The sequence below is a fragment of the Armigeres subalbatus genome, chromosome 2 (assembly GCF_024139115.2).
Source record: "Armigeres subalbatus isolate Guangzhou_Male chromosome 2, GZ_Asu_2, whole genome shotgun sequence".
Classification (NCBI taxonomy): domain Eukaryota; kingdom Metazoa; phylum Arthropoda; class Insecta; order Diptera; family Culicidae; genus Armigeres; species Armigeres subalbatus.
In genome coordinates, this window is record NC_085140.1 from 234,858,878 (window position 1) to 234,882,197 (window position 23,320).

At 37.8% G+C, this 23,320-nt stretch overlaps 1 protein-coding gene across 1 annotated transcript in view; it reads right to left on the reverse strand.

The window, feature by feature from the left end:
- Positions 1–941: 941 nt before the first annotated feature.
- LOC134211905 (ATP-binding cassette sub-family G member 1) overlaps positions 942–23,320 on the reverse strand; it is a 59,706-nt gene continuing 37,327 nt past the window's right edge. The window contains exons 2-7 of the mRNA XM_062689286.1: positions 20,826–20,943; positions 20,570–20,759; positions 2,439–3,266; positions 2,206–2,374; positions 2,047–2,147; positions 942–1,958 (exon numbers count right to left, since the gene is read on the reverse strand). Of these exons, the coding sequence (XP_062545270.1) occupies positions 1,458–1,958; positions 2,047–2,147; positions 2,206–2,374; positions 2,439–3,266; positions 20,570–20,759; positions 20,826–20,943 (1,907 nt within the window). The 3' untranslated portion in view covers positions 942–1,457. The remainder of the gene's footprint in view (positions 1,959–2,046; positions 2,148–2,205; positions 2,375–2,438; positions 3,267–20,569; positions 20,760–20,825; positions 20,944–23,320) is intronic.

Genomic DNA, 23,320 nt, shown 5'->3' on the forward strand with positions numbered 1-23,320 from the left:
TAGACAAAAATCGTTGCAATCTTCTATTGCCAATATGGCAATCTTCTATTGCAACGATTAACTCCTTGTACCCTTAGTATAAAATAGGTTAAGTTTAGTTTAAGTTGAAAACATTGTAATTCCTACATGGTTCAATTCAACCAGAGGAAAAATTCTAACTGCCAGAGGCAATTGAAATGTATTAATAATAACTAAAAATATAACTTAGCAGATAAGGATGATAGTGTTAAGAAAACACGGAACACCTAGTCTAAGAGATGAATGCATGTATTAGATAATTAGCAAATAAAATTAGTTAAAAAAAAAATTAAAAAAATAAAAAACTTTGGTTTCCATTTCGTTGAAAAGATCTTTGCTAAGAGATGTTATGAGAGAATCATAAAGAATTGTTGCCAGAATTTTTTTTTTCAACAAACGGGAGTAAGAAGTGCAGCTAGTTTTACAGTGCTGATTATTCAGATTTGTGCTGAATGCATAATATATGGCCAGAAATCCAGTTGACGTTTGTTGTGAATGTTTCAATGTCGCCCGTCATTTGTACGATTTTAATTGAAGTAAACGGATGTTCAGGTCACGTATTAGTTTTTAAGCTTTTTTAATTCCGTCCGATTCACAGCATAGTCGAAAACTGTAAATAAATAAATAAATAAGAAATCAAAAAAGTCCTACGAAATTACCCGAACTGAAAAAATGCCCTGACCAATATTTTACATCAGGTCAACTTGTAGAGCTGATGTTATTGGTCCTGTTCAATAAGCAGGTTGAAGTCCCCATCCCCCATTCTTTGTTGGCAAAACACGAGCAGCAAAGGGAGAAACTTCGAGTGACTTCAACCTGCTCATTGGACCGGACTATTATTTATTAACTTTAATAGAAAAATGATTAAAATGTCATTTTTTCACACTTGGATGCAAAACAATGAAATAAAATATAATTCTGAATAGGGTATTACTCCGTTTATTTTTTCCATTCAAAATGCTATCACAATTGGTACTTTCAAAGGTTTGTTGTAAAACATTACAAAAGGTTCTACTGAATAAGCTCCTTTTCAATAATATCATAACTGTTCTAATATATTCAAAGTCCTTATTCCATTGACATTGTTAGTATTTGAAAATGTGTAAACTTTGTTTTTTCTTGATACCCAATATAGTTGAATTTTGCATTTCAAATTTCTAGTTGAAGCACAGCCTCATATAGTTTCCTGATGCGCATATATTTATGCTGTTTTGTCCATTATTTATTGGTAGAAAATAGCTATCTTAGGTCATTTCACCAATCTTCGTCACAAAATTGGTTCATTTATTGCTCCCGTCATCACAATGTTTTGGTGTAAGATTATTCTAATCCCCTTCACTAATAACTAATCTTCTTATAACTTTGTATAATATTGAACAAAAAAAATCATAAAAAATAACATTGCTTTTCTGTAAAGCTGATCTGTGTTAGGCCATAACTTATCTGGTAGTTTTGAGCTTCCATCGCAGGAACAGGAATGCGGCGACTCTCAGAACTACAAAAATGATTACCAGAGCTACAATATCCAGAGTGAAGTTTGCGTCGAGCATATCCAGCTCCTCGAGCGTAGTTGTCGGCGATTTGAAGTGGCAATACACCTGGTGACACTTGAGTTTCTCGCGACCGTACGAATAGGTGGCCAGGGCAGTTCCCTCGAAACCGTACCGGATGTAGGACAGATAGGTAATCCACCGCAGGTAGATTGGAATGGCGTCGAACGACACGAAGAATCCGGAGAACAGCAGGAACGGAACGGACATCACCGGAGCCAGGAACACGCCGTTTTGTACGTTCATAGCGGCGCCGACCACCAGACCGACACTTTGGGCTACGAACGAAATCAGCAAACAGGAACCCAAGAACATTGCGAAGCGGAACCACTCGAGTGGTTGCGACGTGAAGTAGTACACGATTGACACGTAGAATATGCAGAAAATTGCCTAAAATAAATAAAGAGAACAATTCGGGTAAAATTTCTTATTCTAATTTTTCTTTAATTGGAGTCATCAAATTTGTAAAAAAAATCACCTGGAATGGAATGTCTGACACCGTAATCGCAAGGTAGTACGACCGAAGAGAATACCATCGATTAAAGTTTTCCTTTAGCAAGACGGGCATCTCGAGAGGGACTGTAAAACCCAAATGAAAATAAGTTTCAATTAAACAAGAACAACAAATCAATCTTACAGGACAAAATCGTAATCGTCATCGAAGTGTACATCAGGAACAGCATGTTGAAGAACAAGAATCCGAGGTTACTCAACACCTTGGCGCCATCGTTTCCGATATCGTAGTATAATGCACCGATTAAGAATCCAACTAGGATGTGAGCGAACAAACGGAGATACATAAGTGTCTGAAAAGAGCATGCTTGCGTTACAATCTGTTAGAGTTTTCACATTAACATAATCTGATTTTACCCAATCACGTCTACTGAAAAGCAACGTTCGCTTCAGCACAACCCAGAACTGATGGAACTCCGAAGTTGGGTACCGCTCCGGTGAGAGTCCAGCGTCCAGCTGTCCATCGATCGGCAATAGAGCGGTGTTCACCTCGGGTTCCTTTTCCGGTTCCACGTTGATCTTAATAGTTTCGGTGGTGGTTTGCTTGGCAATGTCGTTCACCATCGAAGACGGCAGCAGACCATTACCTCCCAGGTTCAAATTATCGGCGTATTTGTTGCTGTTGCCATTGAGCTTATCGTAGTTGGATTTCAGATTGGCGTTTGCGTTTCCATTTTCGTTCTTCTTGTTTTTCAGCGCTGGGAAGTCCAGTTCGCCCCGGACGTCTCGTTTGCCATTGTCGATGGCATTCACAAGTTTGCGCGTGTGGTCTCCGTGTTCACCGCAAGCTACTTCAATGATGTAGCTGGCCGGGTTGTGGTACGACGGGCACTCCAGATCGAGCGTTCCCAGGAAGGGCACCAACTGTTTGGTGTTACCCTGGTACACGCACTGACCATCGGCAAGGGTATAAAGCTGATCGAACATTTCGAACAACCGAGCCGACGGTTGATGAATGGTGCAGATGATCGTTCGGCCACCCCGTGCTAGGAATTTCAACAAGCTGACGCACTGGAAACAGGTCGAGCTATCCAGACCGGATGTTGGTTCGTCGAAGAACATTATTGGGGGATTGTTGACCAATTCGAGTGCAATCGAGAGACGCTTCTGCTGTCCTCCGGAGAGATTCCTAGTTAGGGTGGCACGGTGCTCATCCAGGCCGAGAGTTTCCAGGATTTCCTTGATCTGAAAAAAATAGAACTTATTAGACTAAATAGCTTGCATCATACTAGGGGCACCCTTATTTTTAATCAAAGAATAAAATAGCCAACAATTTATCAAATTGTATCTAAAAGATAAATCCGAGTATTGGTTCGATTCCTTAGAAAAATATTCTGTAATAATTTGATTCAGCATTGTACAGTTTTGTACATATACTCTGCTGACCTTGAATATTTACCGGCAAACTCTCCTCGCGGTGAATTCGAAAATTGTTACACAGTAAGGAAGCGGCAGGAAGATTAGTCCGCAGAAGATGGTTGAATTGAAGGCAAGTGAATCGACCGAAACGTCCGAACAATCTGGTAAATAAATTGTTTAATTTCTCGTCGAAAAATCATCGATTACCAACCGTATTACATGAAAGAATTTTCGAAGAATTCCTTATTTATAGGAATTACCTAAGATTTTTTTAAATAAATTCCCAAAGGAATTTCTAAAGCAATTTCTATGGAATTTGTGAAGGCATCCCCAAATGATTTTCTGAAGATTTTTTGTAAGCAATTCCAAAGAAATTCCCCGAACAATTCCTTAAGAAGTATTTTAAAGTTTCCCCAAATTAATGTCCGAATGAATTCCTTGAGCCATTTTTAGAAATAATTCTTAAATTATGTACAAATCTATCCTAAACAAATCGCAAAGGAATTTTCAGAGGAATTTTCGTACAAATTCCCGGAGGAAGAACCGAAGATAAACTCCGAAATACTTCTAAGCAGGGTCTATTCGTTTTTTTCGCGTAGTCAAAAGTTATGAAGATTTCTGTCGTCACTTCTTCACATAATTGATTGCTCGTCATTATAGACGGACTGGTTTAAAACATAATGGCGTCTCAAATAAACAAATAGTAGGAACTTTGGTAACATAAATGTTTTGATAACATTTATAACGCCTTCGTATGTTACTTCAAATTCATTATTACAAAGAATTAATAAAAATCTTCGCATGGCAGCTGCCGCTTGAAGAATGATGGTATGAAGTCTTCGTTCTTCGATGTCGTCATGACGATTTGGTTGCACGACGAACGCTAACGTTGTGTGCGTCATCGAAGATTTTTCGAGTAACAATGAAGATACTATACAATTCGTCGCTACTCTGGCATTTCGTGCTGCGACGATGACTATTGTCAGCCCTGCTTCTAAGAGGTCCTTCTTTGAAGGAACCGCTCAATAATCGAGTTCTCTTTTTCAATAAGTGAATGAGAAGCAGATAAATGGAGGAACAGTTCGGCACTTCATCCCGTAGCTCCTATTTCCATTTCATCAAAAACAAAGCAATGAAAAGGAATTCGGTTTGTTTTATATTTTTGTGATTTTTTTCACCAGTGAGCACGCGTATTAGCAGAAAGAAGCGACGAGATTGATGCTGTATTTCTTTGTTTTGCGATGAGATGAATATATGTTCAGTGAGATGGAAAACGGAACAGTTCCCCTACATACAACGAAAAATGTCTAAAATTTTGTTTCAATAGATTTTTAAGAAAATCCTAATCTAAAACTACACTTACTACTATACACTTACATGAGATACTAGTTTCTAAAAATTAAAGTTCACGAAAATAAAGACAAAAATCAGTTTGACAACGTAAGTATATTATGGGAACACAACAAGCGTTGTAGTTTATTATGGTTATGATTTTAGTGTTAACTAAAGCATTATTGTTTTGTTGGTTAAAATATGAGTAATGGTTAAAGTATGAGTATCTGAGACACATTTTGATCAAACAAGTTGTAGATTGTGGAATATTCACGTCATAAATAGATCGTTATCTTCCTTCAGAAATTTATAATTATTTTATTTTTGACGTAGGACTTACGTCTCTCTTTACTATACCGGGTGTCATTCCAAAATATTCAAATCGACCGCGTTACGCTGTGTTGAAAGATTTTAAACGTTAATAGCGTTCGTCTCAATGGACGAATTTCTGCGGTAAGCCCCTCAATCGACAGATTTCAAGTATGCCTTTCATGTCCATGATTGATAAGACCCGAAAAACTTGTTTCAATAGGCATGAAACTGTTTTCATTGAAAAACATTGAGATCAAGGGAACCTATAAATATGGGTACCGCATAATTCCTCCATCATTCCATTACCACGTTCTGATTGGTGCAGACACCAGCGAATGAGTTTTTCCTTTCATTCTGACCGAGACAAGCGAAGCAACCGCATCATCGAATGAACAGCACTCACACCTTTTAGCAGGGAATGAAGTCTGCACGGACCGCTTTTTCGGCTCGACACCATCAAAGCCACCATCATCAGCCGAAACCTAGCCAGTACAGCAGCAGTCCACCCTACAGACCCGACAAAGCAGCAATGCTGAGCAGAAACCGGCAGCAGCAGCAGCAGAGTCGAGCCGAGACCGGCCGGCATCGGTGATGAACCGAGACAGGCTGGAGAAAAGCCACATGATGCAGCATGTATGTCCAGAAAACAAATGGTTCTTCAGAGAGCCAATAATAGAGATCAATATCAAAGCTTCCAATACCCTTCGGGATAGAAATTGTACTTGGGTGCCAAATCCAATATTCTAGTGATAAAATTTCTTGCGTGATTTTCATAAATAGCGTCAAAACTAACAGTGGATAATTTTTCTGATTTAACCGCGAAGTGGACGAAGAACTTCGCTTGACCATGCCTAAAAAAAACATGAGATGTCCAAATCTCTCACATAATATTTGGATATTTGGATTAAAAATACACCGATAACAGCTCAAACATTAATAAACTATCAATCGATTTTTCATCAAATGTTGGATTTTTTGGCATTGATCAAGAAATATCTAGATAAACATTGTTTGATACTGACCGCACACAAAGCGACCGTGACTGAATGATCGTCCCATGTTACCAATTCTAAATCTTATCACCCGAAATCCCATGTCCGGGTGTTTCCTTCCATCTACTACTAACAATGTTGTCTCAGAAAAGAACACGTACTTCTCACCTGAACTGCAATTCTAAGCTCGCTTGCCCGGCTTATTGGCCTGCATCAAGCGAAAAGTCCCGTTAGGAAATAGACGCCAGCAGCGAGCAAGAAGCGTAAAAAAGAAGAAGCCCTTCTCGAACGCGTTGATGATGATAACGCTTTGGCTGACAAAGAAGCGGGATACAAGACACTGGCTGATTGGCCCACTAATTGGGAAGCAGAGAAGATTCAAAATAAGATATAAAAGAAAAGTGCATTCGCTCGCAGAGCATTCAGTCTTTTTTATACCACCACTAGAAATTCACGGTTATTTGAAAAGATCGTTTTCTTACTTTTTGGACTTAGCCGAAGCAAACAGCCTTTTTCAAGGCTCTAAGAGTTAAAAATAATGTTCTCCTTCAGTCGCTATCGCACGGATTAGGAGGCCCTACATCCCCTGCTGGGCCAACTTGTGGCTTTTTTCAGGCAGTCCTTCAGTGGGAAGGTTGCCACAGATACAGATACTTCCTGAATTGTTTTTGATGATTCTTGTTCGAGTTAGATTTGATTTCTGTTTCGGTTTGATGAGAAGATTTTGCCAAGGAATGGTATGCAACGCCGATTATTTATCCAAAATAGTTGATGTGAGAAATTTGGACATATTATGTATTTTAAAGGCATGGTCAAGTCAAGTCCTACGTCCACTTAGCGGTTATGTCACAGACATTACCCACTGTTCGTTTTTTCTGAAGGGGACATGTGAGTCGTGTTCGTGATTTTAAAATTTCCAGTGGCAGTAGGCCATGCATTTGTAAGTTGCATACAGGGGAAATACGGATCGTCTCTAGAAGTTCAATTTTTCGGGTGTAGTATGTTGCAGTAAGGGTGTAGAGTTTGTACTTTTCTTTTCGATGAGGCGAAAACAAGCAATTTTTGGCCTGAAGGAGAGTCTTTTTTCTCTTTGAAAGATTAAAGAAAATTGTGCCTAATTGACGAAATTATTTTTTCGTTTCATTAATCTTACGACTTATTTTTTGTAAAAATGTTCGGTATGCATTCTTTAAGAAAATATGATCCTAACGAGATTCGAACCCAGAACACCAACAAAAATTGCACTGGGATGCGCTCACTCTAGCCACACCATCACATCGACTTCTTATTAGGGATTGGTTAATTGTTCTACAAAAGCTACTCTTGTTTGCATTGGTGAGGGCACGAAAGGGATGAAAGAAGTGAGAAACGAGCAAATTTTACGTGAGGGAGAAATAGTTTTCTCTTATCCGGCCTTTTTTCTTTCCCGCAATATGATTTCTCGACGATAATCTGCTTGAGTGAGCATCCTCTTTCTTAGGTGTAGCAGAAGATATGTTTTTTTTAACTAATTTTATTTGCTAATTATCTAATAGGGTAAGACGGTATAATATGCCCCCCCTAAGGCAAAACCTTGATAACTTTTTACTTTTCATCGCAATTTATGCAAACTTTGTGTTATTTGGTAGTGCAAGAAGTCGCAAATGCATTGCCCGTGAGTAGTCATATAAAAATATTACTGATAACACAAAATAATGCTTTTTTGAAAAGTCGTGAAAAAATGGATTTCTAAAAGTGCCTGGGCAATACGCCCCACCTTAGCCAAAGACGTTCCAAAGCCCTTCATTAGTATTTTATCAATCCCATAATAAAAAGGTTACAAATCCTTATGTGCTTGACATTAAAAAACCAACATAAGTCCATTTAATCAGGTTTTATTTACATTTCAATAATTTCCATATAATTTGAAAGCAACTGCTGCGAGCTCGCCGCGCTTGTGTCCAGTTGGTAAGGGCATATCGTCCTGTCTACCCTGGGGCGTTTTGGCCAGTAATACATATTTTCAAAAATCGTCACGTTTTTGAAGATGGAAGCAATTTTATATCATATTAACCACTGAGAAAAGTTATTTTGCTGCCCAACTGAGTGTTCCCGTGCAAGTTTTGCGGACAGTATGCTAGCGTCGCTCCAGAATGTTGAGCAAACAAACATGAAAAGTTACATCAAAACTGTCACTTTTCATATTTTGCTATTATTTTCATTATGTAGGGCAAAAGTTCCGATAGTCGTGGGTGTTCCTATAGTTGCGGTAGTATGGTATACTCAAAACTTACAAATCAATCGCAGCAATCCACACTGTCAAACAGTTAGTATATCTGTCAGTTTCCGAACCGAGCCATAATATCTTTGATAGCCCTTCTAAACTGGTAAATATCATCAAAATACCTTAACATTTTTTCGTCTATGCACCAATAGTTCCGGTAGTGTTCCTATAGTCGCGAGCCTCATTGAAAAACAATGGGATTCGTAACTATAGGAACGCAAATTAAGACATATCGCAACTATTGGAACATTGTACCAGTAATTGGAGTTTTAATTTTAGGCTTGAAAAATAGTTTCTCTTCCAACACAAGAATTTCAATATAAAAATACAAGCGGAGAGCTTTCGAATGCATTGTAAAGGTAGGTGAAATACGATTCGATATTATTCTGGGAGAATAAATAGTGTTGGAACGTGCTTAGTTCCTCCACTATTGGAACATTTACCCTACTACAAAAATACTTCCACATTCACATAGTACGATGGTTTTACAAATATTTATAGGTACCAACTGATTTTGACCCTTAGTTAGTTATAGTTTTCTAGAAATCAAAGGGGGGCGTTTTGGCCAGGTGGGGCGCATTATACCGTCTTACCCTACATGCATTCATCTCTTAGACTAGGTGTTCCGTGTTATCTTAACACTATCATCCTTATTTGCTATGTTACTTTTTAGTTATTATTAATACATTTCAATTGCCTCTGGCAGTTAGGATTTTTCCTCTGGTTTAATTGAACCATGTAGGAATTGCAATGTTTTTAACTTGAACTAAACCTAGCCTAATCTATACTAAGGGTTCAAGGAGCTAATCGTTGCAATAGAAGATTGAAACGATTTTTGTCTAAAATTGGAAATTATTTTGTTGGACATTTGTTGCAATGTCTCAATATTAGAAATTCTATGAAGTTCATTGGAGGCCACGGAGGCAACTTCAGAATCATTTTCAAAATTTTATTTTGAATCCTCTGAAGTGCCTTCTTTCTGGTATTGCAGCAACTAGTCCATATTGGCACAGCATACAACATGGCTGGTCTAAAAATTTGTTTGTAAATCAAAAGTTTGTTCTTAAGACAAAGTTTTGATTTTCTGTTTATAAGTGGATATAGACACTTAATATATTTGTTACATTTGGCTTGAAGGCCTTCAATGTGATTTTTAAAAGTTAATTTTTGGTCCAGCAGAAGTCCTAAATATTTGGCTTCGCTAGACCAATTAATTGGAACCCCATTCATAGTGACAATATGTCTGCTAGAAGGTTTCAAATAAGAAGCTCTCGGCTTATGTGGGAAAATTATAAGCTGAGTTTTGGAAGCATTCGGGGATTTTTTTTATTTTTGCAAGTAAGTGGAGAAAATATCCAAACTTTTTTGAAATCTACTACAAATGACACGAAGGCTTCGCCCTTTGGCTGAAAGGCCCGTGTCATCTGCAAACAAAGATTTTTGACACCCTGGTGGTAAATCAGGTAAGTCAGAAGTAAAAATGTTATACAATATGGGCCCCAGTATGCTGCCTTGGGGGACACCAGCCCTTACAGGTAATCTATCAGATTTAGTATTCTGATAGTTTACCTGAAGTGAGCGATCTGATAAATAATTTTGGATCAGTTTAATGATGTACAGAGAAAAATTAAAATTCATCAATTTTACAATCAAACCTTCAACCAAACACTGTCAAATGCTTTCTCTATATCAAGAAAAGCAACTCCAGTCGAATATCCTTCAGATTTGTTGAGCCGAATTAAATTCGTAACTCTTAATAACTGATGAGTGGTTGAATGCCCATGGCGAAAACCAAATTGTTCATCAGCAAATATAGAATTGTTATTAATGTGAACCATCATTCTATTTAAAATAATCTTTAAAAGCAGTTTGCTTATTGAAGAAAGCAAACTGATTGGGCGATAACTAGAAGCCTCAGCTGGGTTTTTGTCCGGCTTCAAAATTGGAACAACTTTGGCGTTTTTCCATTTATCTGGAAAGTATGCCAATTGAAAACATTTGTTAAATAAATTTACCAAAAAGGATAAAGAGCTCTCAGGAAGTTTTTTGATAAGTATGTAGAAAATACCATCATCACCCGGGGCTTTCATATTTTTAAATTTTCTAGTAATAGATCTCACTTCATCCAAATTAGTTCCCAACGAAGGGTCGAAAACATTCTCTTGATTGAGAATGTCTTCGAAGCTCCGTGTAACCTGATCCTCAATTGGACTAGTGAGACCTAGACTAAAATTATGGGCACTCTCGAACTGCTGAGCAAGTTTTTGAGCCTTTTCGCCAAAATTTTATTTCCCTCTTTAAGCGCTGGAATTGGCTTTTGAGGTTTTTTAAGAATTTTTGTTAATTTCCAAAAGGGTTTCGAACTGGGATCCAACTTCGAGACATTATTCTCAAAGTTGGTATTTCTCAGAATAGCAAAACGTTTTTTAATTTCATTTTGCAAATCTCGCCAAATAACTTTCAACGCGGGATCGCGAGTTCTTTGGTATTGTCTTCGCCTCACATTTTTAAGACGGATCAGTAGCTGAAGATCGTCGTCAATATTAATGGAGTTGAATTTAATTTCACATTTAGGAATTGCAATGCCTCTGGCTTCGACAATTAAATTTGTCAAAGATACGAGAGCATTATCAATATCACTTTTGGTATCGAGAGGAATATCAACATCAAAATTCCTATCGATATAAATTTTTATAAATCCCAATCAGCTCTATGATAATTAAAAGTAGAGCTGATTGGATTATAAATGGCTTCTTGTGAGATTTCAAATGTCACAGGAAGGTGATCAGAGTCAAAGTCAGCATGAGTTACCAATTGGCCACACAGCTGACTTGAATCCGTTAAAACCAAATCAATTGTCGAAGGATTTCGAGTGGATGAAAAACAAGTTGGGCCATTGGGATATTGAATAGTATAATATCCCGCAGAACAATCTTCAAATAAAATTTTGCCGTTGGAATTGCTTTGAGCATTATTCCATGAACGGTGTTTGGCATTGAAGTCACCAAGTACGAATAATTTTGATTTGTTGCGAGTCAGAATTTGAAGGTCAGCTTTCAACAAATTCTTTTGCTGCCCATTGCATTGAAAAGGCAAGTAGGCTGCAATAAAAGAGAATTGTCCAAAATTTGTTTCTACAGGTTTCGAAAACTTTGGTTTCAAACGAAGAATATAATTTATGTTTGATACGTCTATTAATAACAATGGCGACCCCACCACAGGCGCTGTCAAGGCGATCATTCCGGTAAATAAAATAATTTGGATCTCTTTTGATGAAAAGACCAGGTTTTAAATATGTTTCAGTTATAATGGCAATGTGCACATTATGAACTGATAGGAAGTTGAATAATTCATCTTCCTTACCTTTTAAAGAGCGGGCATTCCAATTTAAAACTTTCAAAGAATTATTTGGATCCATTAAAACGAGGTCCAATAACAATTCTTTGAGTAAATTTGATACCAACCTGAACAGCTTCAGTTTTGGTATTTGCTTTGAACATTGCATCAATCATGTGATGCAATTGTTCATTAAGAAAATCAAAGTCGGAAGCAGACATGCTACCTGAGTCGTCAGAACGAACATTATTTCCCGTTGAAGAATGGGTAAGAAAGTCATTCATCGTCATTCATTTTCGGAAATAACATTTTGCCTGCCTGCAGCGATGCTAGCATAGGAGGGCGTGTTTGAAAAATTAGACTTCGACGAACTGCTCGTTACCCGTTGAGAGGTAGGAGCAAGATTTGTTCGTTGATTGTGGTGGGTATGAATTACTCGATCGGCTAATGAATGCGGATTTTGAGCGTTCGAAATATGTTTACCCGTCGAATCTGGGATCCTATTGAAATTTCCCGTCATCAATTTTGCACGGGAAGTCAAAACTTTTTTGCGTGAAGGGCATTCCCAGAAATTGGATTTATGATTGCCCCCACAATTAGGACATTTAAATTTATTGGAATCTTCTCTCACAGGACAGGCGTCCTTGGCGTGAGAGGTTCCACCACAAATCATGCATTTAGCATCCATGTGGCAATGTTTAGTTCCGTGACCCCACTTTTGGCACTTCCTGCACTGAGTGGGGTTTTGGAAACTTCCCCCAGGCCTGCGGAAATGTTCCCATGTAACACGGACATGAGACATAATACAGGCCTTTTCCAAACTTTTCATATTATTTAGTTAATTTTTGTTAAAGTGAACTAAATAAAATTCTTGAGAAATACCCTTCTGGGAAGTACCAGAGCGAGATTTCTTTTTCATCTTAATTACTTGGACTGGTGAAAATCCAAGTAATTCAGAAATTTCAATTTTAATCTCATCCAGTGATTTGTCGTCACTGGGGAGACCTTTCAAAACGACTTTGAACAATCGCTCAGTTTTGTCGTCGTATGTGAAGAATTTATGACGCTTCTCAGTTAAATACTGAAGAAGATGTTTGCGATCGTCAAAGGATCCCGGCAAAACGGGGCAGTCACCCTTCCTAGCAATCTGAAATGAAACCTTGATCCCCTGAAGGTTACTCAAAATCTCATTCCGGAAGCCAGAAAACTCGGCAACAGATACCACAATTGGCGGAATCCTTTGCTTTTTCGCATGAATCGAATCACCTGGGCTAGAGGTAGATTCGATTTGCTCAATATCATCATTAATCAAATCGAGCTCAGTTCGATAGGAGAAGAATTATTTCCGATAATAGAGTTAGAAGGAATATCTGAATTCTCCAGCTTCCTTCTATTTTTTCCGCGCTTTGGCAGGACGGTATTAAAACCTTGTTTCTTTGAAGGAAGTGGAGAATTCAAAGACTCCCCCTTCCTCTTGTTTTTATTAATACTCATTGCTGAGCGTGGAGACGTGACCTTCTAAGAGGTTTTTTCCCAGAACGGTGTCCCTGCAGGATTACCACCGCTTGTCGGAATTTTACTTCCGCAAACGGGTCCAACGTAAAACGAAGGCACGGGTCCTTGCAAAGATCGTAACGGGATCAGTGGGTACAAATAGCGTTGAGAAGCACTGTTGAAATTAAAATAGTTTCGGGTAGTATTAAAAACTTCCTTCCGCAAAGAGAGAAAATAGAACCGCACAGCACGAAAGCACGATACGGTCTGACAGAAGATATGTCTTTTACGACTTTTCTCTGTGTTTCTGTTTTCGAAAGTTTTTGGAAAAAAGTCATTTTTCAGGGTTGGCCAAATTAGGCACTTCCCCTAGCTTTGTTATTACCACGTTATACCTTTATTCTACAGAATTTTCGAAGGGATAGCTGAAGGAATTTCTGGATAATTTGCAATGGAATGCCTGAAGGCTGGAGGTATTTCCCAAAGCATTTCTTAAGTAATCTACGAGAAAAAAATGTCTGAGAAATATTCCGAAAAAATTTCTAGATGAATTTCAGAAATAATATCAGGATGGATATTCCAAGACATTTCTGAAGTTATTGAAAGCTCAAAAAAAATCAAATAATTCGTAGAGTCTTTTCCAATAAATCAATACACAATTTGAAGACGTAAAATACAATTCACTTTAATAGTGAATAATATCAAATAATATCACAATATTACTTTAATAAGTAAATAAAGGAAAAAAAAATGCAATTATAGTTTCGTAATATTTGAAACTGACTGAAAACGTTTTAGCTGATTAATCGCTTGACCCCGTCGTGTTTCTCCAATAAGCAGAGCGATCGGCCAACGCGCGAAATTTAGTTCTTCTTTGTGCGGAAAGCAAAACGATCTTCCGGTCACCGAAATTTTTTGCTGCTTTGTGCGGGAGAGTAAATTAATCAGAAAGTGAAAATTTGCTTCAGAGTAGCCATCGAGCAAGCGTTGTGCAGTGCGTGTTTTAGTCGTCGCGAAGTAGTAGGGGTATCGAATCAGTCTTCGGGGAAATACGTGAAACAAGTCGTCAAAAAAAAAATAGTCGCTTACCAAGGGGATTTTCAATATTTCCAATTTCCTTCCCAACTAACATACTATCCCTTTCCAGTGTGCTCATGGAGATGCAGAGGATTCCTCGGTCTCTTGTAGCAATGAGTGTCGAACTAATTTTCCTCCCCTTATCCTAATTGACTGTGAGGACATGGCCAGCATTGTTATTGGTCTTGAATTAAAGAAACTCCGAAGCATGTACAGCGAGAATAACTTTCAAGTCCAGAGGAAACTGTTCAATTAATGAGCTGTGCATTATTTGTTGTTTCTCGGCCAATCACGACTAGCAACTACGATGGGTACTGTCAATCAAGCAAAGCTAACTTTTAGTAATGTGGTAATGCTTCACTCTAAAAAGTATCTTACGTGCCTGACCTCCAATTTCATGGAAAACTTTTTTTTTCGAAATGATGGTTCCCAGCAGTCTTGCATCGGATTTTGGTTCTGTTTTCTGCTATCGATCACAAAATTCATATCGTTTTTGGAACATTGGTCATCCCTTTGAAAATGTCCATGGTTGCGGAGATATTGATGAATCAAATCAAATTCTCCGTAATTTCTCAGAATGCTACTCAAGAAATTCCTCCAGGAATTCATTCAGAATTTCTTTTATGAATTAAAATAGCATTAGCATTGTTACGGTGTAATTCGTAGATTGGACACTAGTGATACTCATGTTTTACTTTTGAGATCCTTACCTAGAATGCTATCAGAAATCAAGAAGGGGATTGGTCCTTGATTCCAGTCTTAGACAAAAATAACAAAAGCATGAGGATTCCTACTCCTGGCCGCGCCCATCTTCACCGTAACTAGGGTGAGGAAGGAAGTGTTGGTGTGGTACTTACTTAACGAAAGGCCACCGACTTAGCAACACCCTCATAAGTACCACGGAGTTGGATAATGAGGAAGGCATTCGTTGGTTCAGGATTTGCCAGTAGCTGGCAATGTAACTGTGGTAGATCTTATGCCGTAACATACCACGTAAAGGAGTCTACCCAGCGTTACGGGTCCATTCAGAATTTCTTTTAAGAATTTCCCCGAAAGCTCCTTCAAGAATTCTTCAGGAGTTCCATCAGAGGTTCACCCAGGAATTCCTCCGGAATACCTTTTGAACATTCCTTTCTGGTCTAAATATTCTTCAAGAAGCTACTCCAGAAATTTCTCAGTTGAGTTCATCCTAAAACTCTCGCTGAAGTTTCTCCAGAAATTCTTCTTAGAATTCTATTTTATTTACCTCAAGAACTGTACAAACATTACCTTGAGATCATTCCAGAAATTCCGTCTGTATTCATCACCCTCGGGAATTCTTTCAGAAATTCTTATGAAAATTTTACTATGAATCACGAAAAATTCACGAATTTTTCAAAAAATTGCTCCAGGAACTCCATCGGAAATTCCTCTAATAATCACCAGCAGTTTTCTCGGTCTCCTACTAGAAGTCCCATAAACACTTTTTCATGTTCCAAGAAGTTCATCTTTCAGGATCTTTTTCCGAAAATTTCTTCAGGAATTGCCCCCGGAGCATCTAAGAAAAGTAATCATGGAAATTCTCTAAAAAAAATTCCCGCAGTTCTACCAAAAAATCCTGCAAAAATTTCCGCGGAAATTACTTCGAAAAAGTTTCCAGAAATTTATCCAAAAGTTCCACCATAAATTCCTTTGAACATTTGTTTTGAAACTCCTCCAGATATTGCTAAAGGTATTGTCCAACGAATTCCTCCAGTAACAACTCCTGGAAATTTCTCGTTTAGGAAGAATTCACTATGGAATATTTATGAGAATACGAAGTAGTTCTTTAAAGATTTCATGAAGAAAGAATTCCTAATTTGCATTTCTAGAAAAAATACTGCTTCAAAGAATTTCGTGTGGATTTCCAGGAGAAATTCTCGAAGGATTTTATAAAAGAAATTTTGAAATAATTACAGACCGAAATACCAAAGGAATTCTTGTAAAAAATTCCAAAGGCGTTCTAAGAGCAGCTCTTTGAATAACTGAAGAACCATTCTCACATTTTCTGAAACATTACATTTCAGCATTTTTTAACAAATATTTTTAAATTTTGCCAAACATAAATTGTGTCCAAATTGGTCAAAGACATTTTCTCACGACTTTTACGCACTTTTTTTTTGCTAGAAATAGGTTCCATGCTAGTTGCAGTTGTTAGAAGGTCGCCCTACAATGATTCGATTTATATAATTTATCAGAAGTGTGTGTGTGTATCTTCAATCTAATCCCCACTGTCCGGCAGTGGTATTATGGAAGAAAGCTGTCTTTAATAAAGTCAGCTTTAGCCGGGAGTTGAAGGTGTTAGCTCTACTACAGCTCCAGGAACCCACTTCAGACTGCCTGGTAACTCACCTTCAGTCCGAGGTCACTTTCACTTGCAATAAGCCCCGCCTGTTTATGCTACCATTATCAATTGGATAATGGATCCATAAACAAACTTCCGGATTTTTAAATCCAGCGCGTATTTAGTTTGGGAATCATATAAAAACAAATTGAAACGATCTCACTGAATTGATGAAATTCCGTATAAATGAACCGAGGAAGAAAAGATCACAACTAGTGTCCACGAAAAAATCACTACTCTTCCAGCGCTATTCCGAGCAATTCGTCACCCATTCAAACATATTTTCACCAAATACATGCGCGTATACAAATTACACAAACGATTTCGCGCGCTCTAATAAGAATACACTTTAGTAATTGTCACCAAATCTAAAACTTCAGATAACTTAAACTTTTCTCTTCTAGTACATATGCAAAATATATACATCAGCCGAATCTATTTCTTGCGGAATCGAACAAAAACGTGACAGCAAATTTAAAAGCAACCATCCGCGCGCATGGCTTGCTGCGATAATTTATATAATTTATCAGAAGTGATAATAAATTCTGCATTATTGTATGTAGATGATTGTCATAGGGTAAAATGCCCAATAGTGGACCCCCTAGTAGCGGAATTTTGCTCTTCCTGTCATAAGGCTTAGAAATTTTCAACATATTAACTCTGCTTGATATCTAACAACAAGCTCTGCATCCCTTCTTCACGATACATACATAAAACACCCAAATACACGACGTTATTCGTTGAAATTAACATTTTAAAGTCTAACTGAATTCGCCCTATAGTAGACCCCCTGGGGGTCCATAATAGGAAATTGCTTCCTTATAGTCGACACTTCATTTGATTTTCATGTCCCGTTTCGGGACGTTCTTCTTCCCTATTATGGACCCCCAAAAATATTCCTATAATGGACACTCTCGTGTTTATTTTTTATAGAATTGAAAAAAATCATCTAATTTGACTTTCCATAGCATTTCCAATGCATGTAATCAAATCATAGGACTGTAAGGTAGGTTCTACCGATAGAATTTCATAGCAAAATGTTGACATTGTGCAGTAGTAATGCAAAAATGGCTGGAGGGTCCACTATTGGTTGGGGGTCCACTATTGGTCACTTTACCCTATTAGCTTGATTAAAAATATGTATTTCCGATTGGAGCTATATAGAAAATACTGAATAGCATAGCAAGTAATATTAACGAATTGGCCCAAAAGTACACGAGGCGTTCTTCCCAGGAAACAACGCACCGAGCTTTTTGTTACCCACATACTCGAAATTTCAGTCGTACATCCACCTCCACCACATCTCGATATTTAAGGGACCATCGAGCTAGGGAGAGATTGAAGAATGGAAGATGCATTTAAATGGGCACTAGATCCAAAAAGCTCGTTGCTATGAAAAACGAAAACAAACCATATGCCATTTCTTGTTTTTAATGTGTTTGTTGTTGCCCAAAGATGGTCTAGTAGCCTAGACATTTGAATACATCGACATAGGGAGAGCGAATCCTGAACAAAAATTGACGAGATGTACCTAGAAAGGAGAAATGTATGTAGAGTGAAGGGACCGAGCAATCCATCGGCATAATGAGAGATATCGAGTTATAGTGCCTCGAGATGTAGAGAGTCGACAATAATTGTGTAGACTAATTTGGAATCCTAATATACGTAATCACAGAAAGTCAAAGCTTCCAGAGGAATTTCAAAAAAACTCCAAGGTCCAGCCCAATCGGGTTATACGCAAAAGTGACGTAGAACTACGTAGCTATGTGTAATGTACATGTTTTCGACTCTTCCGTTCGATGAGACCAAAGCAAGCATTTTTCAAGCCCAGGGTGAATCTGTTTTCGTTGTTTATCCTGTGCTCCTGAGATTGAGTGAGCATTACGAACCTTGATGATGTATATAATTTTTAAAACCACATTTGAAAAGGATGATAAAAATAATTTTTTTAAATAATCGAGGATGAGAAACACTCTCAAGCGTATCACATATCCAAATTATCGATTGATAAAAACTTCGATTCGAAACATTGGTATATGCTACTTTTGAACTTATTTGCCTACTTAACACAAAAACACTATGCCAATCATCCGATTCCGATTGAACAGCATTGTTCACATTAAATTGTTGTTAGTTAAGTTTACATTAAAATGAATCGATTCCAAAATATGGATAGTTATCGCCGATAACAACTCGCCTACGTTTCACATCTGAGAAGTTATCAAATGATAATTCCAATAATTATCGTATGAGAATGATTCTGCACAACCCTGGCTTATAGTGTACAGCTGCAATCGTAACAGACGCAAACTGGAGCAGATACTTATAAGTCTATAGACTAAGCACCCGCCACTAAGTCTGTCTAAACACCCGTGGCTCATTACAGAAAAGCCCATCGTGAAAGCTGAACTGCCAACGGCGTTTGATGGTCACCCTTTGGAGGAAGACAGAGTAGACGCGTCAAAGAAATTTGACAAATTATTCATAAGAATTATTATTCCTTCGCGTAAGTTGCGTCGGGCTTTGCGTTTACTCCGGCAGACACCTAGGAATTAGCATAAACGAGCTGAAGAATGTTTCCCAGAATGCATCCACTGCAGCAGCGAAGAAGATTACGAGCCCCTCTAATGGCATCAATAGACGTAAGCCGGAAGCTGCCGTCAAACGCCCAAGCTTTCGAGAGAAGATGCGCGTGTAAGTTAGCAGAAACGAACTGCACCAGCTAAAAACCCTGTAAGTTGCATTATTTGACATCTATGCCGGCTTGAGGTCTCCAGTTAGCCTTGCGAACAAAGACGCAAAATCTGGAAATGGCGATATCGATTCTCGATCCGATCTAGGATGTTTTCGGGTGATGAAGATTATTGGCATAGTGTATCCATTGTATTTGTCACACAAGATGCATACTATATTGCAATGGTGGATATAAAAAGCTTTCAATTAATGACTAAAAAAAATCTAATAGATTACTAAGTTAAAAAGCAGGACAAGTTTCAGTTGGAATGTAGTGCTATGGAAAAAGAAGCTTGCGCTGCACTTACAAGATTAACTAATTCACCGAAACCGATTGCTAAACTGTTAGCAAGTTTTCAATAGTAAATATTATCTTAAATAAATATTGTAACACACTGGAGTCGGTTCTTACGCGGAGGATATGGGCCGCGTGAATTAAAACAACGTAAAAAAACTGGTTAAATCCCATAATAAATCTTAATAAACCGCGGAACTCCCAAAATTCGTTTGAAAAAAAATCGCATAAAAAGCGATTTGTTTAAAAATAACCGCGTAAAAAACGACTTCAGTGTACATCGGGTATGAAGCGTTGACTCTTCCTTGATTGAATGGTCCAAAAAAATTAAAAATCCATCGAGAAACGGCTGAGATATTAACGATCAAAGTCTATCATATTTTCGTGACGTTTTTCGATTTTGTGCAATCGTAAAGTGTACCCCAATATAGAAAACACAGACGTAGTTCTACGTCAAAAAAAATCACCTTAGGTTTCTTCATAAAACCATACAATGGATATATTATGCCCAGGGACAGGGAGTCAAGAATGTTTCCCACCCGAAAAATCGAAAATCGAACTCGTCATCTCCGGATTGACAATCCTACGCCTTTGCTCGCAAGGCTTATTTTAGGCAAAATTTTTAATGTAAAATAAGTTGACGACGAAAAAAATTCTTGCTACCTTTTCGTGCAGTGTAGTCGTTCTACAAACTAAGAAACATATTTCTCTTACATTTACAATATGCATGAATGTGTGGACCAAAAAATGTTAGTGGTTCAAAATATCCTCGTTACCCTGCCATATACTCTACAATTAAGTAGTTATCCACCATATCTGATCAAGGTCATCAAGTTGCATCACAATGCATATTTTCTTTTCGCAACCAGTCAAGCAATTATCTGCGTACGCACGGCGGCGGCGCAGTTCAAGGAGTTCCTCCCTTTCACTTACCACATGCAACTTCTCGGTTTTCTCCACTTTTTGGCTCAGCTTGAGACTGGCAGCAACGTGCATCGCTTCCTGAACGGTCAAATTGGCGTGCAGCTGATTGTCCTGCATAATGTAGGCCGACAGCTTGCGGAACTGGCTCAGGTTACGTTCCTTTCCATTCATGGTGATGGAACCTTCGATGTTTGTGGTCCTGCGAGAAGAAGGTTATCAAAGGTTATTGAAGAAAGAATGGATGAATTTTTTTAACGACTCGTACTTGTAACCGGTGAGGATGTTTAGCAGCGTACTCTTGCCAGCTCCCGAAGGTCCCATGATGGCCGTCAGTTCGCCGGAACGAAGCTTGCCGCTTACCTCCTTCAGAATGGTTTTCACATCTGCAACATGACAGAGTAAAAGTTTAATGAATTGTAGTTAATTAATGTCAAGGTTTGAACAACTGGAAAAAGCAGTGACCCATAGGTAGGAAAAGGCATTGGTATTATTATAGACATGTAGATTGTTTCAAGTCACGTTCCCAATCAGTAAAATGGAGTTGTGATGTACGAAAAAACCTATAATTGAGCCGACTTAACTCACACGTGACAAGGTTCTGATGAAACGAAGATCGTGATATTAGAATCGGTTGCGTGTCACTAACGTCCCGAGCAAAAATGAATAACTTATTGATAACAAATTCTATTATCCGGTTATCGGACATTTTGATAACTGTATTTGTTATCATTTTGGCTGAATTAACAGCCAACATAACAAAAATGATACCAGAATTTTGCTCCTGGAATAACTAAATGAAAACAAATTAAGTTATCACTGATACCAAGTTGATAACACATTTTGTTATACATATTATTGACTCAAATAACTAACTTAGTTATCAATTAGTTATCACTCATCACTGTTTTATCGACCAAAATAGTTGAATCTTCTTTGCCGACTTCGTTACGCATTGAAAAAAATGTTGGCATTCACTGGGGTTCGAACTCGAATCACGTGATTGTACGGCGACGTCTCTGGGCACTCACCCAATTACGCTTTCTTGTGGAGCAAAAGAGAAGAGCACTACGCTTCATACAAACTTGTATTTACTGAAGACTATTTATAATCAAATCATGATGCCATGACCATAACAGTTGGCTGGACATAGTGCAAAGCAGAATAACTTATTAATAACAAACTTTATTATCAAATTATATTGATAACTAGAATTGTTATCATTTTGGTTGAATTACCATTTAACATAACAAAAATGAAAACCGAATTGATTTCAAAATAGCAAGTCGACAATCAATTAGGATAAATACAGTTCTTCGTCCTTTTATTGAACACTTTTTTCAGTTGTGACCAATTAAATAAGTATATAAATACTAGGCAATCGTTCCCGATCTTCCTCAGGTTAGTTTTTCTCACTTATTGTCAATCATTAGGTTGCTAGCAGTGCAACACTGTAAATCGATTTCAGTGCTAGGATTTATTCAAACAAAACCAAAATCTTGTATGTCGCAGTGAGTTACATGTTTTCTCAAGGGGCAAGTAACTCTAAACTTTGCGATAGTATTAATCATTGTCCAGTCCAGCAATAGTATTCGTGATATTTCTAGTATCCATGATATTCCTCAAACAAAGATACGGTTGCTAGTTTGGTTGTTATGGCATTTGTCTGTTAGTTTTTGAAACACAGTGCTCCCCCGTTTTGGGAACATCTGATTTGTACTTTTTACAGATTCTAGAAAACTTTTAAACCGTATAACATATTTCTAATGCCAACAAACCAAAACGGGGGCCCAAAACTATTAATAATAGAAAAACTGAACAATCATTTTTTTAAGAATTTGAATAAAACAGAAATCATGTGTTGCCTAAAATGGGGTGGACTGTATTGACTGTATTTCATGCTTTCCCAATCAGGGCTCTTTGATCATTTCATCATAGATACGACGTAGTTTTTCGCTAATATTTTTAAGTATTTATGCATACTGTCGAAAGTTTGTGTTTTCATATGCACGTTTAAACTCTGCTGATCCCAAAAAGAATTAATCCATGAAAAAATGTTGGTATTTGTAGACAACAGAAATCTCAACTCATTCTTATTTATATGCAGTGAAGGATCAGGAGTCGATGTTCTATGACTCAATATCGACTCATAAAAGCAATTTTTCAACACTAAACATTGTTTTGTGGGTTACTATGATGACAGTACACCTTCTTAATAATCTTCATTCTACATCTCGATATTTCCATGAGTCGACCGACCATTAACTATCGTGGAGGTTTGACTGCATATAACGATTTTGCCCGGATTCGTATTTTACGTTCAAACCTAAGTTCAAAACTGTCAATAGTTGAGCATATTGCAGCGCTGCACTTAGATCGACGTCCGTGCGATAATAATTGTTTTCTCCAAATCACACCAGATCGTTGCAATTTCTTGATTATCCGACAGTTAAATTCTTCGCTGCCCCATATATTTGAACACTGCGGATTTCAAGATGAATTATATTGCCGTTAGTGAATTATATCGCCTCAATCAAATGCAAACTCATTTTATATATAGACGTTGTCCTGCAAAGTAGGCGGTTAGTCAAGAGTATTCGCCATTCCTGAATGAGCACATGCCCTTGGATCATATGTTTCGGGAGTTGCAAGTCCACGTTAAGTTTTAATTCAACTCCTGCATCGTATGGTTCCCAGATACATATATACTTCATTATTCAACGACACCTGAAATGAAAGTAAAGTCAATAAGCATAGTATAAA